Source organism: Rana temporaria, chromosome 5, assembly GCF_905171775.1.
Source record: "Rana temporaria chromosome 5, aRanTem1.1, whole genome shotgun sequence".
In the NCBI taxonomy this organism is placed as follows: domain Eukaryota; kingdom Metazoa; phylum Chordata; class Amphibia; order Anura; family Ranidae; genus Rana; species Rana temporaria.
The window spans coordinates 35,644,070-35,661,307 of NC_053493.1; the positions used below are offsets into that span (position 1 = coordinate 35,644,070).

The 17,238-nt window shown below is 44.6% G+C and overlaps 1 protein-coding gene across 4 annotated transcripts in view; it reads right to left on the reverse strand.

Moving 5' to 3' along the window:
- Positions 1–17,238, reverse strand: part of CDK14 (cyclin dependent kinase 14) — a 601,685-nt gene that overhangs the window by 251,920 nt on the left and 332,527 nt on the right. For all 4 annotated transcript variants that reach the window (XM_040352389.1, XM_040352390.1, XM_040352388.1 and 1 more), the window contains one exon: positions 7,263–7,356. In XM_040352389.1, coding sequence (XP_040208323.1) covers positions 7,263–7,356 — 94 coding nt within the window. The remainder of the gene's footprint in view (positions 1–7,262; positions 7,357–17,238) is intronic.

Here is a 17,238-nt window from a genome sequence, read left to right on the forward strand (position 1 = left end):
CGTAAGTGTTATTTTGCAAGTGTAAAACTAGGGCTGATGTTACAAAGTGTAAACTAGTCACACCATGTAAAAGCCCATTCCAGCGACGGCATTTGGTATGCATTCCCGAGGGAGAACTCCACGGCAATTTGTAAAGACAAAACCGGCATGGGTTCCCCCCCAGGAGCATACCAGGCCCTTAGGTCTGGTATGGGTTGTAAGGGGACCCCCCTACGCCGAAAAATCGACGTAGGGGGTCCCCCTACAATCCATACCAGACCCGTATCCAAAGCACGCTACCCGGCCGGTCAGGAAGGGAGTGGGGACGAGCGAGCGCCCCCCCCCTTCCTGAGCCGTGCCAGGCCGCATGCCCTCAACATGGGGGGGTTGGGTGCTCTGGGGCAGGGGGGCGCACTACGGGCCCCCCCACCTCAGAGCACCCTGTCCCCATGTTGATGAGGACAGGGCCCCTTCCCGACAACCCTTGCCATTGGTTGTCGGGGTCTGCGGGAGGGGGCTTATCGGAATCTGGGAGTCCCCTCAAATAAGGGGGCCCCCAGATACCTGCACCCCGCCCTAAGTGAATGGATATGGGGTACATCGTACCCCTACCCATTCACCTGTAGGCAAAAAGTTAGTTAGTAAACACACAACACAAGGCTTTTTAAAATATTTTATTATTCTGCTCCGGATGCCCCCCCTGTCTTCGTTATTAGCTCAATTAGCAGGGGGGGCTTCTTCCGCTCTCCGGGGGTCTTCCACTCTCCGGGGGTCTTCTCCGATCTCCGGGGGGGGCTTCTCCGGACTCCGGGGGGCTTCTTCCATCTTCTCCCCTCTTCCGCTGTTGACTCGGCGAACCCCGGTTCTTCTGCAGCTCTCCGGTGCCTTCTTCTTCAGCGCTGGCTGCCTGCTATGTTTGTGTGTTAGCTCGATTTCAAACAGGCAGCCAGCGCGGTCTTCTGTGACGTCAGAGTCTTCTCTTCCCTTCTTCCGATGTTGACTCGTCGCCTGTTGTCGCTGTAATGATGGAAGCGCGCCTTGCATCCCATTTATATAGGCATCACCGTCCCATCATGCTCCGGCAGGTACCCACGTGGTGGGTGCACGTGGGTAGGCACCCACCACGTGGGTACCTACCGGAGCATGATGGGACGGTGATGCCTATATAAATGGGATGCAAGGCGCGCTTCCATCATTACAGCGACAACAGGCGACGAGTCAACATCGGAAGAGGAGAGAAGACCCTGACGTCACAGAAGACCGCGCCGGCTGCCTGTTTGAAATCGAGCTAACACACAAACATAGCAGGCAGCCAGCGCTGAAGAAGAAGGCACCGGAGAGCTGCAGAAGAACCGGGGTTCGCCGAGTCAACAGCGGAAGAGGGGAGAAGATGGAAGAAGCCCCCCGGAGTCCGGAGAAGCCCCCCCCGGAGAGCGGAGAAGACCCCCGGAGAGTGGAAGACCCCCGGAGAGCGGAAGAAGCCCCCCCTGCTAATTGAGCTAATAACGAAGACAGGGGGGGCATCCGGAGCAGAATAATAAAATATTTTAAAAAGCCTTGTGTTGTGTGTTTACTAACTAACTTTTTGCCTCCAGGTGAATGGATAGGGGTACGATGTACCCCATATCCATTCACTTAGGGTGGGGGGCCGGTATCTGGGGGCCCCCTTATTAAAGGGGACTCCCAGATTCCGATAAGCCCCCGCCCGCAGACCCCGACAACCAATGGCAAGGGTTGTCGGGAAGAGGTCCTGTCCTCATCAACATGGGGACAGGGTGCTCTGGGGTGGGGGGGCCCGCAGTGCGCCCCCCTGCCCCAGAGCACCCAACCCCCCCATGTTGAGGGCATGCGGCCTGGCACGGCTCAGGAGGGGGGGGGCGCTCGCTCGTCCCCACTCCCTTCCTGACCGGCCGGGTAGCGTGCTTTGGATACGGGTCTGGTATGGATTGTAGGGGGACCCCCTACGTCAATTTTTCGGCGTGGGGGGTCTCCTTACAACCCATACCAGACCTAAGGGCCTGGTATGCTCCTGGGGGGGGAACCCATGCCGGTTTTTTCTTTGAAAATTGGCATGGAGTTCTCCCTCAGGAATGCATGCCGCTGTCATTTTTTTTTTTTTCCCGACGCAACTTTTTTAAGCCGTCGCGATCCTCAAAACTCGGCGTAACGCAACTTCGCGCATGCGCAGTACGGCCGGCGCGGGAGCGCGCCTCATTTAAATGGGACTCGCCCCATTTGAATAGGAACGCCTTGCGCCGGCGGAATTTTAGTTACACAGCCTGAAATTTCTAGATAAGTGCTTTGTGGATCGGGCACTTAGGTAGAAACTTTAAGGCAGTGTAACTTAAATGGGATTTTTTAAGTTACGCCAGGTTTTTGTGGATCTGGCCCAATGACCCTAAACATACAGCAAGAGCTACAATGGAATGGTTTAGATCAAATCATATTCATGTGTTAGAATGGCCCAGTCAAAGTCCAGACCTAAATCCATTTGAGAATCTGTGGCAAGAATTGAAAATTGCTGTTCACATACGCTCTCCATCCAATCTGACAGAGCTTGAGCTATTTTGCAACGAAGGGTGGGCAAAAATGTCACTCTCTAGATGTGTAAAGCTCCCCAAAAAGACTTGCAGCTGTAATTGCAGCAAAAGGTGGTTCTACAAAGTTTTGACTCAGGGGGGCTGAATACAAATGTACCCCACACTTTTCACATATTTATTAGTAAAAAAAAAAATTAAAACCATTTATCATTTTCCTTCCACTTCACAATTATGTGCCACTTTGTGTTGGTCTGTCACATAAAATCCTAATAAAATACATTTAGGTTTTTGGCTGTAACATGACAAAATTTGGAAAATTTCAAGGGGTATGAATACTTTTTGAAGGCGCTGTATACACTATACGCACATCCTTTTATCCAGGTTATTCCAATAGCATTCTAAAGCAGCTTGATGGAGTTCCACCCATAAATATAACATTACATCAGTAGTTTTAAAAAAATGTCATTAGTCCTTTACGAATTTTTTTTTTTTTTTTAGATGCCTTCAAAGTGTTGTTGCTAGGCAGAATAGTTAATCTTCCAACTTCCTGCACCTAGGTGCTTAATGCTTCCTAACCTACACGGCACAGACTCCTGGGAATGTAGTGGGTGTAACTTTCCAGGAGTCTGTGCACTCCCCAGTCTCAAAGAATCATGTGACTTGGACAGCACAGGTGCTGAAACCTGATCTAACACTGCTTGTGCAGCACTGAGCATGTGCGAGATTTGCAAGGCTGAAATCCAGGAAGTCATACAGTCTGGCTTCATGATGCCCACACTTAAAGCGGATGTGCCATGGGAACAAAATATTAAAAGTCAGCAGCTACAAATACTGCAGCTGCTGACTTTTAATATTAGGACACTTACCTGTCCTGGAGTCCAGCGCCGATCGCAGCAGAGCACGAGCGATCGCTCGTCACTCTGCTGCTCCCCCCGCCATCCACTCTGAGGGAACCAGGAAGTGAAGCGCTGCGGCTTCACTGCCCGGTTCCCTACGGCGCATGCGCGAGTCGCGCTGCGCCCGCCGATTGGCTCACACGCTGTGTGCTGGGAGCCGAGTGTTCCCAGCACACAACGGGCGACAGACGGGATGTGACGGAATGCCCGTCTTTCGCCCGTAGCGTGTGGCCGGAAGTGGGTGCAAATACCTGTCTTTAGACAGGTGTCTGCACCCCCCTCCCCCCTGAAAGGTGTCAAATGTGACACCGGAGGGGGGGAGGGTTCCGATCAGCGGGACTCCACTTTAGGGTGGAGGACCGCTTTAAGATGGCCCCAGTCAATTTCTATTTTATAAAGTGTCTAAATGCTGTAACAACCTAACAAAACAGACCTTAGTTTACAGACTAACTTTACTAGAATACATTAAGCTTGTGTATTACAGGGGTATTTATATTTAAAAAGTGAAATTGTGGCCGGAACTCCGCTTTAAGTCTGGAGCCTGTACTGGACATTCCATGATTGGAAGTCGATTGTCTTTTTTCTAAGGTTGTTCTGACTTGGCTAGGAAGTATGTCTTGGGATCTTGCTGTAGAGTGAAATCCTGATAAACCAGGCCTAGACCAGTAGGCCTTATAGCTTAGAGTACAAGTCACCAATTCTGGATCCAGCAAGAGAGTTCCAAACCATAAGGTTTCCTCCTCTACGTTGGAGAGTTTGTCACACATTAAGGAACATTTTCAATGTCACACATTGAGGAACCATAGTTTAATTTGGTAAACTTTGTTCAAAAACCTTGCATTTCTAACTTTGATTCATCAGTCCATAGGACCTTCTTCCAGATTCCTGTAGTTCCGACGATGGAGTTTGGCAATGGTCTTTAAACAGCCACTCAACCTATCAAATGGCGGCTTAAAGACTTCTCTTCACAGATGAAAGTGAGACTTCCTTACTTCAACCCACTGCTAAGCTGGGCTTGAAGCTGTTGTCATGTGAGGCACCTATTAAAGCGGAAGTCCGCCTAAAAAAAATATTAAAAGCCAGCAGCTACAAATACTGCAGCTGCTGACTTTTAATATACGGACACTTACCTGTCCAGGGTGCATGCGATGTCGGCAGCCGAAGCCGATCGGCTCTCGGCTGTTGCCATCCTCAGTGAGGGAATCAGGAAGTTAGGCTTCACTTCCTGGTTCCCTACTGCACACCCGCGAGTCACGTTACACGATCCCACAGGTCCCTGCTGTCTTCTGGGACCTGTTTTGATTCTTTGGTATTTCCAATTTTGGTGATTTATCCTTTTATTAAGATCATCATATGGTTAGGGGGTAGCGCGATTTATATATTTTTTATTTCTATGTGTTTTCCTGTACCAATTGTTTACATGCTAATCGCAGCTTCCATATTGAACATATTGTAACTCTGTTATAGGTGTTCATTTATTTTTCAGTGTTTTTAGCACAGTTTTTCCAATTTTTCCATTTTGATTGTATAAGAAACTGTACTCACTGACACCTGGGCTTTCTTTGCAATTTCGCTAAGTGAAAAAACCTACACATGCAGAAACTGGTTTTTCAAATCTGTGTGGCACCGTAAACTCGGTGGCGCGCCGATTTGAACTACTTAATGGTCTTATAATCCGTTTTTCATTAAACCGTTTCTTTTTCCTAGGGTGTATTTCTGCCTCCTTGTATTGGCCTCAGTAAGTTCCTGAATCTCTTCTTTTCACCATCACTTCTGTTTGTTTGCAACAAACAATGCATGTTTAGTTGTGGTCTTGTCCACTAATCTATGCACACTTAACATCCCATAGTCCATAGTCCATCTCTGAATCGAGCAAGAGAGGCCGACTACGTTCTTACATACATTGGGACTGGGGGGGAACGAATGTGGCCACCCTGTAACAGAAAGTCAGACCACAGCAGGAAAAAAAAGTAATTTGGAGGAGGCTGAGAGCAAAAGAAGAGACTTTTCTTAAAGTATAACTAAAGGCAAAACTTTTTTTCCATTTTGGATAGAGGGGAGAGGGATTGGAACACCTGTCAGTTTTTATTGCTGTCTGTGCCCCTATTAAGATTCACCCTCTCTTTTGGTCCTGTATACAATTATCCTTGAAAGTGAAAATAAAACAAAATCCCAAGTTTTGGGTTGTCCCCAGAAAAGTAATAGAGGGCAAATTCTCCAATAGGGACACTAGTTCTTGAGAACTGGAGGTTCCCAAGGAGTTCCCTACATTTACAGGGATTCCCTCACTTCTGTTTGGCTATAGGGCAGGAAGTGAAGGAAAATCTCCACAATGGGACACAGATGGCAAAAAAAAAAATCTGACAGGGGTTATATAGGTTATAACTAGGGTTGTCCCGATACCACTTTTTTAGAACTGAGTACAAGTACCGATACTTTTTTTCAAGTACTCGCCGATACCGAATACTGATTTTTTGTGTCCCCAAATGCAGCCATGTCCCCCCACAGATGCAGCCATGTTCCCCCCCATATATGCAGCCATGTCCCCCCCATATCAAGCCATGTCCCCCCCCATATATGCAGCCATGTCCCCCCCCCATATATGCAGCCATGTCCCCCCCATATATGCAGCCATGTCCCCCCCATATATGCAGCCATGTCCCCCCCATATATGCAGCCATGTCCCCCCCATATATGCAGCCATATCCCCCCCATATATGCAGCCATATCCCCCCCATATATGCAGCCATGTCCCCCCCATATCCAGCCATGTCCCCCCCATATCCAGCCATGTCCCCTCCATATCCAGCCATGTCCCCTCCATATCCAGCCATGTCCCCTCCATATCCAGCCATGTCCCCTCCATATCCAGCCATGTCCCCCCCATATGCAGCCATGTCCCCCCCATATGCAGTCATGTCCCCCCCCATATGCAGTCATGTCCCCCCCCATATGCAGTCATGTCCCCCCCCATATGCAGTCATGTCCCCCCCCCATATCCAGCCATGTCCCCCCATATGCAGCCATGTCCCCCCATATGCAGCCATGTACCCCCCATATCCAGCCATGTACCCCCCATATCCAGCCATGTCCCCCCCATATATGCAGCCATGTCCCCCCCATATATGCAGCGCCACTGCTTGGTTAATACGGGCGGGGAGCATTACAGCGTTCATTTGAATAGCTGTAGTGTTTCGCGCTGCGTATAGACACTCCTCCTTGCTCGGGATTGGACAGTTCACCCGAGCAAGGGGCAGTGTCTATACGCGGCGCGGCGGCAAACACTACAGCTATTCAAATGAAAGCTGTAATGTTCCCCGCCCGTATTAACCAAGTGGCGGCAGCGGGGATGCGGCGTAGCGGCGGCGGGGGGGGGGGGGCTAGTATTCTATTTAGGCATCAGGGGCATTTGCGGGACAACCCTAGTTATAACCCTCCCTTACTCTATCCAAAATGTAAATAATGCTTTACTTTAGGAATACATAATTGAAAGGTTTATTATATTTGTTTATTTTAAACCAAAGTTTGGCATTACTTTAAACTGCTTAAATATCAATAAAAACTGGAAAAACTGTGCTGTTCTAAAACGTTTGACTGGTAGCATATATACGCTTACATAAAAATATTCTTGCCAAATGTGAAAAAATATGCTAGTTTGTAACGCATTATGTATTTCACATCGCTATTATGACAGCAACAAGGACATCATCAGACAAATGAAACTGAAAACACATGAAAAAGACATACATGTACTGAATGTTTCAGCATGGCATTTGATGAGATTGTCAGTCCCAAATCTCATGAATAGCAACTATAGCAAACATAAGGAAACAAAAAATCGACTTACCAAAAATATCCGTTCCAGTTGGTCCTGTATGTCTTTCATTCCTGGAAAAGCAGCTACACCCTGGATCATTTCTACAAAAATGCAGCCCACACCCCTGCCAATGAGAGAAGAGATGCAATAAATGCACGGATCATAGTGAATTATACATGCCATGTGCCATTGATATACAGCTACTCTGCAATTCCAACATACACAAACCAAGTGTCAATCAAATCAGTCAGCCAACTCAAAATGGAAATATAAGCGCACACATTCATCAGTAGACTATTGTTATGCCTGCAAACCTCCTGCAGAGAAATGAAAGCTCTACAACACCTACACTACTGAATTAAAGAAAAAAAAGAAACAAGAACTATTCTATAGCAGAGTTGTTTAGACGTCTATAAATAACATATTATTAACAGACAGACCTAGGCTGGTAATGTGCACAATGGACAATCTCTTTGTGAAAACATCAAACCATTTCTCTTTTATTCCTTTAAATTTTTATTTTATTTTTTGAAAATCATTTTTTTTCTCCAGATCAATAAAATGATCATCAGAGAAAAGAAAGAAACAAAACAATCTGATACGATCATTGTTTCAATATTTTGATCAAGCATACAAGAACATAAAACCGTGATCCACTTTGCTCAGCATGGGAGGATTATTCACTTTGCTTTAAAATCATCAATCTGTACTAGTACTCAAGAAACCAATTTTAAAATCCCTACTGGATGGTACCGCACGTCATCAGTGTTTCATAAATTGTTCCCCATGAGCCCAGACAGATGCTGGAGATGACAAGGAGAAAAGGGGACTTTGCTGCGCATTTTTCGCTCCTGTCCAAAATTGGAGCGCTTCTGGAAGGAAGTACACCGCATCTCTCAAGAGTTCACCGATTACACCCTTCCAGATGATCCTGCTCTTTTTCTCCTACACCTCGTGGATATTCCCAAGAAACCATAAAACAAATACATTTTACGCCACCTCTTTAATGCCGCTAAATCGTGCATTGCACTGCGGTAAAGAGACTCCCGACCTCCCTCTATCTCGCTCTGACTTTCGAAGGTTGAGAAGGTGAACAAGTTGGAAAATCTGCTACTTTCTGCTCAAAACAGACATGAAACTTACCCCAAAGTCTGGGTCCTTTGGATCAAGTTCACATTTTCGGAAAAGGGGAAGGCCCTCTTTGCATCCTGCGCGCACTAAGACGCTGTATAGCAACGTCCCTTCTCTGGGGTCATTCACTCCTCCACCTGCAACTCCCCCCATTTATCCCTGCTTTTTTTTTTCCGACCCATACTGTCCCCCCATCCTTCTTTCCCACCCCTTCCCCTGTCCTTGTGTGTTCTCCATTATCCCAGTTCTTTCCACTTCCCTCCTTCCTGATTCACTGTGGAAAACTGCTGTATCCTTTGAATTCATGGTGGCAGCTTGATCCAGGAGAGGCGATTCCCATATATATATATATATATATATATATATATATATATATATATATATATATATATATATATATATATATAGTGGGGGAAATTTGCTTTGCTTTGGGTTTAAGACATGTCTGGGCCATTGAAACAACCAGTCCTGTTATACTGGGCCCAGGCCCCATCAGCTGAACAGGGGGGCCCAGGGCAGCTTTACTGTTCATTTATGCCTAAATGAATAGATGGGCTTTACTAGATCACACCCCCGCTCCTACTTGCTTACCAGGGCTTAAATTACATTTACTTGGACCCCATCGGGTCAACAGAGGGGCCCAGAAGGTGGGAGCAGAGAAGGAACTTTTTTTCTTTTCCACTATGTAGGTAGATAAAGTAAGTGCCACTGTTCCGTTACACCCTATTGTAGGCGAAGTTGGGGTACGGGGCCCCATGATTTCTAACAGCAGCTTTGGGACATGTCATCATGGAACCACTGTTTGCGAAGGAGTAAGGACCCAAGACATCAAAGTAGCTAACTAGAAGAAATCTGGATTTAAAGGTATGTCTGCTGCCATTTAAAAAAAAAAAAATTCAGGTAAAGGGGAGGAGGAATTGGGGGCCAAAAAATCCTGAAATTGGGCTTTAAATAGCTCCAAATTTCAGAGACACGGCTACTGCGCCAACACAAATGAACTTTATACTTACTATAATAACATTTTCCTTGAGCTGTCTGATCTCCTGATAGCTAATTCCACAGAACACTCACGAAACTTAATTCGACCCAAAAAAACAAAGCGATTTCCTTCTTTTGTATATTTAGAAGAAACAAAATATGTTTTTTTCTTAAATATTTTGATATGAGGCAGAAAAAAATGTTTCTCTAATCAATGGCTATGACTAAAGTTAATTGGAAAAGTAGGTGATTACATATAATGTTCCATCTGTCCTGCCTGGTTACTGGAGAAGGGGAATTGATTAAACTGCCAGTCATCATTTGCCTTCCTCAGAGGTCCATTACTGAGCCACAGCCACAATAAATCTTCGTCAAGTGCTCTCAGAATCAGGAATGAAAACGAGTCAAGTTAGGGGGGGAAACAAAATTCAGTTCTAGAACTTTCATTACCAGAAAGTATTGCGTTTAACTGGCAAGATTTACAATGGATATACGAAGAACATCTGTCGGCTAAAAACCTAATTTGCAATGAGGGAAATACAATGGACTAAACTGAGGGGACCACGTCAGCCTGTAGCGCCAGTCAATGACACCGGACTGAGAGGCATTTTGTAGGATATAGTAATATTTAGACTATCAATCGAAACCGAGGTGTTGGATACAGAAGGGTCAATTTACTAGGATAAGTTAGTTTAAAGCTAAACTCCAGGCACAAAACACAGGCAGTTGAGCCACCATTTTTACCTCCCCCCGACAGCACCTTTAAAGCGGTAAAGGCAGCTGTACAGGGTTGCACACATGCACAGGTGAAAAGCAAAAAGTAAACACCCTCATCATGTTTGGTAGGTAGCACCGTCCCCCAAATGCAACCCCCATTTAAGTGAATGAAGCTGCAAAGCAACTACACTTCATTACACGCAGTTGCGGCATGATGGTTCAGCATTTACAGGGTTAAATGAAAAAGGCTCTGAGGAAGGGACATATCACTTCCTCGCTGTCTGAGAAACACCCCTGAAAAGCGATCTTAATGTAGCCTAAATCTATTTTTCCGTATGTTTGACATCATAGCTCACTCACACTTTTATATATTTTTTCAGGTCTGGTGGTGGCAGCGGGCGGCGCGATTGACAATGGATCTATCGAGGGACATTTCTTTTTTAATAAAGGAATTGTCAAAAACTGTGTGTGATTTCTTTTTGACACTTTTTCTGCGAATGGGTATGTACCCGGTACTTATTTACATTTGGGGGGGGCAAGGACCTCTTCCTGACAACCCTGCCTGAAGACCCCCACAACCACAGCCCAGGGTTGTCAGGAAGAGGTCCTTGTCCCCATCATAACATAAGGATAAACCCCGCCCCAAAGCACACCCCCATGTTGAGGGCATGTGGCCTAGTATGGTTCAGAAGGGGGGGCGCTCACCATTGGCTCCGGCTGCTGTCAATCACATTAGATGAAAGAAAATTCCTGGATCGACGCACTCCTCAAAAAACGATGTCTTTATTCAAAACATGAAAAAACAACAAAAATTCAAATGGAAAAAAACAGCCAAAATTCATGCAGTCAAGTCAAGTGGATTAGGAAAAAAGAGCTGACATGTTTCGCATCCTTAGTAAGCATCACAGGATTTTTGTTGTTTTTTAATGCTTTGAATAAAGACATCGTTTTTTGAGGAGTGCGGCGACCCAGGATTTTTCTTTCATCTCATGGTAATTGAGCACAGCCAGCACCCTCTTGGTTTGTTGGGACGGAAGCAATGGGGATTGATTGTTTTTAGAGCGGTATACTTTTCTTCACTGCTGTCAATCACAGCCAGTGATCCATTCTGGAGACCAAAGGTGTGGAGCAAAGCTGTGGCTTGGAAGCAAGTCTGCTTGGGTCACCCGGCAGGAGGGAGTAGCCAAGAGCGCCAGTGTGGGAACCAAGAAGAGGAGGATTGGGGCTGCTCTGTGCAAAGCCACTGCACAGAGCAGATAAGTATAACAGGTTTGACATTTAAAAAAAAAGACTTTAAAATATTGCTTTAAGGTTTAATTGAAAACAGTGCAATATGTTTTCTGTATATATTTCTTTGATGTACTTGCAGCATTTTCAAATAGGGAAAAAAATTAAAAATATGCACATATTAGACACGCACAGATCTTTTTTTTCTTTACCTAAATTTCAGATGCTGAACCTTCAAGTCTAAACCAAAATTATCATCTGGGTCTATGGTCCCGCTAGGTCACCCTTTGCACAAAAGAGATGATTTTGTGAGCCTTAGCACACTGCCAGCAACAGATGGGCAGTCATCTCTTCCACGTTCAAATGCAATGGGAGCAGCTGCTGTAGAGGGACTCACCGTCCCAAGTGGCGAAATAGCAGTTGCAAGTTACTGTTTTTTTTTTTTAAATATAAAAAATATGCGGGGCTCAAGTTGATTCTAAAGTATATTTTCATAGATCGTATTCTGGAAGAAGAACAAAGTATGTACAGGCTGCTGATCATTTATCATCCTGTAATCTTTCTGTTGGCAGCAAATTGAAACTCTACATCTCCCAATTCCCAAACATTTCCCTTGCTAAGGAATTTGTGAAATGTTAGCTCCCTTGCTCCAATGCCGCTACATTTGTTTATCCCATCAAACCTTCCTTTATGTAAAGTAGCTTTAAAGTTTGCTAAAGCACTGAATGACACAAAACAACTGCCGACTTTATTATTAAAAAAAAAAGTTTTCACAATTTTTTTGGCAGCTAAACACTGCTGATCTCTTCCAGCCTTCCCGACTATTTGTATTCTTCACAGAATTATCAGCTTCCTAATAGTAAAAATGGTACAACATGCCTGGGCAACGTGTGCCAACATGGCAGCTCTTAGGGACACATGACAGGGCGACAATGCATAAGCAGAATTTGGAGACAGTTGTCACCCCATAACGGAAAGTGCCTGAACAAGGGACCATTCATGGAAGGAATACCAGAAATTATTTTAATGAAAGGTTGACATTTTAAAAGATTTAAACAACATTTACCATTAAATTAACATATTTAAACTCTTAGGCAAGCTTATCAATTGGGTTTTACCAGGGCTGGGACACGTGGTGGGCCAGAAGGGCGGCTGCCCTGGGTACTGTGGTATCACGTGAGGTGGGGTGGTGCCACAAGTAGATTGGGGGGGAGATTTGGGTTGGGGGGGCGGCAAGGGGTAAGTATTGTTATTGGAAGGGAAATATGGGCCAAGAGTAGTGATCTAGGGGGATTTGTGTTGGGAGTGGGGATGAGGGGGGAGACGTTTTTTTGTTTGCGCATTTGTGCTGGAGGGATTTGGGGGATGGAGGGGGCAAATATTTGTGCTGAGAGGGGGAATTTAAGCAGGGGGTGGATTTGTACTAGGAGGAGGGGGGAATTTATGCTTAGGGGTAAGCATGCAGATTAGTGCTCAGTGTTTTTGTGGGGGGGAATTTTACTGACACATAATGCTCATACACCTTGGGGGGGTGCAGTTTGGCATGTTCGCCCTGGGCTCTAGATGACCTTGTTCCAGCACTGGGGTTTATACAGTACCCACTTCAGGTTAATCAACCCTAACAAGCTTCAGTAGGCCACCATTTGGCTTTACTAATAGGGTTGCTTTACTAATGGAAAATGGTCTGTGCAATAGTATACAGGCTATTTAGAGAAATAATTTTTGTTTTTTAATTTTCCTTGCACAAAATTGGGTATTCTTTGCAACATGAATTGTTACCACATTGTCAGGAATCAGCAGCAAGGATGGCCAGATCTGTGTAGCTACACTTCGGAAACTGACACCAGACTGTGTATGCTTTAGGTAAGATTTTTTTTACCGCAAAACCAAAATTCAAACACCAACAAATAGGGAACACAACAAACATGAACCATAACCATATAATCAAAATGCCCAACTTGCAACCTAAAAAAGTAACAGGAAATCTACAGTGACTAACAAACTATACACAATATGTTGAATGGTGAACACCGATAATTCAGGGTAATACTGGAGACACAAGGAGGAAGGGGGAACCAAGACTGGGATCAGGAACAATGGGAGAAGATATAAGGCAGCAGAATGTAGGGCAAGCACAAGATGAGGAGCAGGCTAAATGGCAAGCAGTATCTGGCCAGATAAGCAAAACACTGAAGCAAGAGGCCATATTAGAGAGGGAACTAAATACCCTTCCCAGCAGCCAGTACCAGGTGGAGACAAATTACTGGGACATGATGGCAGCACCGTGGTTCCTTGAAGGGTTGTAGTTCCAATGTCCACCTGCAGGTGTCCTCCAGTTGCCAGCAGATCCCAGTAACTAGTCTCAACCTGGCAGCCTGTTGGTGTCCTGTGGTGTCACATTGGGAATGCCAAGAAAGGATTTTGGAACCAGCCGTGGTGGGCAGCCATTTTTTGATTTCTATACACATAGGTGAGCTGGGGCGGACACCCACATGCAGTTTCCCCTAGGCTTTCTTACCTCACCTGGAGCGATGGGTCATCTTCATTCTCATCCTCATTCATTTAGCCGCCACCTGGTGCTGGCTGCTGGAGGGTATTTAGTTCACCCTCTAATAGGGCCTTTTTACTTCAGTGCTTTGCTTTGCTAGGGGAACTAAATACCCTTTCAACAGCCAGCACCCAATGGAGACCAATTACTGGGATCTGCTGGCAGCTGGGAGGTACCTGCTGGCGGACACTGGAACTAAAACCCCCCAGGGAACTACAGTGTCACTAGTAGGCGATCCAGGTCCTAACACTCATTCACTAGTCACTATGCTAGGTGAAAATTATTTAGCAAAATTAAGAACCAGTCTGCCACTAGTATATTTGCCCCAAGGTGTCAGTGAGTGTCAGTGACAGTTTCTTACACAATGAGAAGGCACTTGGAAATTTGGAGTAAAATCGAACAGAAAAAAAAAGGTCTGGCAGGCCCAAAGCTGCAACAAAGTCAGAAGATACTTTTCTGAGAGCCGCCAACAGTGGGGCAGATTCAGGTAGCTTTTACGGCGGCGTGTATCCAGATACGCCGCCGTAATTTGAAATCTGCGCCGGCGTATCGTTACGCTGATTCTCAAAGGCAGATACGCTTAAAAAATAGGCTTCCTCCGCCGACGTAACTTGAATGCGGCGGTGTATAATTGTGTGCAATATTACGTTGACCACTAGGGGCGCTTCCGTTGTTTTAGGCATAGAATATGCAAATTACCTAGTTACGTTGATTCACGAACGTACGTGCGCCCGGCGGTAGTTTTTTATGTCGTTTGCGTAAGGCTTTTTCGGCGTAACGTTGCTCCTGCTATTAGGAGGCGCAGCCAATTTTAGTATAATATTTAAGTATGGACGTCGGTCCCACTTCGAAATTTTAATTTTTTTACGTCGTTTGCGTAAGTCGTTCGCGAATAGGGCTGGACGTAATTTACGCTCACGTCGAAACCAATACGTCGTTGCGGCGTACTTGAGAGCAATGCACACTGGGATATGTACACGGACGGCGCATGCGCCGTTCGTAAAACACGTCAATCACGTCAGGTCATCACACATTAGCATAAAACACGCCCCCCCTTCCACATTTGAATTACGCGGGCTTATGCCGGCCCCATTTACGCTACGCCGCCACAACTTACGGAGCAAGTGCTTTGTGAATATTGCACTTGCTCCTGTAAGTTGCGTCGGCGCAGCGTAAATACAATACGCTGCGCCCCCGTAACTAGGCGCGCAGGTACCTGAATCTGCCCTAGTGTGTTTAGCTGGTCTATCTGCAATGGGTGGATACTGTGAGGATTCAATTTTTTTTATTAAATTTTGTTAAACAAAAGTATTTTATGATTGAATTTTTATCTTTAAATATCTAAATGTTCCATGCTTCATTTAAAAAAAAAACACATTTTGTAAAACAAAATGATTTTAAATTTAATTAATTCTTCTAATATCTATCTGTTATATGTTTTAATTTCAGAGTACAATGAAATGATAAACTGTGTACTTTTTAGGTAAAAAAATAAATGAAATAAAAGTTGGAAAAATTGAGGTGTTCTAAAACTTTTGAGCAATAGTGTAATAATTCACATACACGCACACACACACACACACACGCACACACACACACCGCACACACACACACCGCACACACACACACCGCACACACACACACCGCACACACACACACCGCACACACATTTTTCTGCTTTCATTGAGTGCTTTTCAATTTTTTTTTCATCTTTGGCCTAGTTTGATTTTGGTTTCGGCTAATTTTGAGTCCGTGTTGGGTTACTTTTTGAAATTATATCCGACAACCCTGCCTATGGATTACAGGATCTCACTGTTGCTATGGAAACGCAGAACCTCCATTCCACAGGGAGGCTTTATTTAAAAAACAAAATGTGTAGCAATACATCCTCCCGGGATGCGACGTCAATCAAGAGCTTTCCAACTGTGCTTCAGCTCACCCTCAGAAAGGCTAAATGTTAACAATATTATCATAAACACAAGATAAGATTTGACATGTCCATTCTCACATTTCAAAACGCACCCGGCATATGCTGGATAAAGGTATTAATAATTTAGCTGATGAGATTTACTGTTGATTGTCCATTGTTGAAAACAATTACATGCTGTATTTTTCCACAGCACAATGCAATTTAACAAAAAAATATATATTATATATATATATATATTATATATATATATATATATATATATATATATATATATATATATATATATATATATATATATATATTACACACATACACAGTTATAAAAAGATATTTAAGAATTTGAATATGATCTCTGATGCTTCAAAGCAACCAATCAAATTCAAACTTACACTGGAAAATACCAAGTCAATATAGTAGTTTATGGGAAAAATAAGAAATTAAAAGACTTGGCAACGGTGTGTATTTTTTTTTCACTCTGGGTTTTATTATGCTATAATTGTATACTTCAAAATATAAAAAAACCTGTCACAGATCACTACATTTCTAAAATTACCGATTGTTTTTGACATACTGTTTTTACGGACTGTAACATTTACTAATGGTTGCATCAGGTTTACTTAGACATTAGGGCCCGGATTCAGAAAGAATTTACGTTGGCGTATCTATTGATACGCCGCATAAATTCTAGGATGCGCCGGCGTATCTTCTTTCTGTATTCAGAAAGCAAGATACGCCAAAATTTGGCTAAGATACGACTGACGTAAGTCTCTTACGCCGTCGTATCTTAGTTGCATATTTACGGTGGCCGCTAGGTGGCGCTTCCATAGATTTACGCGTAGAATATGTAAATTAGGAAGATACGCCAATTCAGAAATGTACGTGCGCCCGGCGCATTTTTCTACGTCGTTTACATAAGGCTTTTTCCGGCGTAAAGTTACCCCTGCTATATGAGGCGTAGCCAATGTTAGGTATGGACGTCGGGCCAGCGTAGAATTTTACGTTGTTTGCGTAAGTCGTCCGTGAATGGGGCTGGGCGTAAGTTACGTTCACGTCAAAACCAATGAGGCTTTGCGGTGTAATTTGGAGCATGCGCACTGGCATGCGCCGTTCGTAAAAAAAAACTCATTTACGTGGGGTCACCATTCATTAACATACAACACGCCCACTGCCTGGATAATTTGTATTACGCGGGCTTACGCCGGACCACATACGCTACGCCGCCGTAACTTAGGGCGCAAGTTCTTTCAGAAATACAGAACCTGCCTCACTAAGTTACGGCGGCGTAGCGTATCTGAGATACGCTACGTCCGCACAAAGTTACGCCGGGCTTTCTGAATCCGGGCCTAGAAATGTAAATCGTATGGAAGAAGGGGTCATCCTTATACATTTATAAAACCAAATTCTGACCTTTAAAAAGCGAAATGTGTTTTTTGTATTTTGCAATGATCGAATACAGCACAGCTTCCAACATTCAC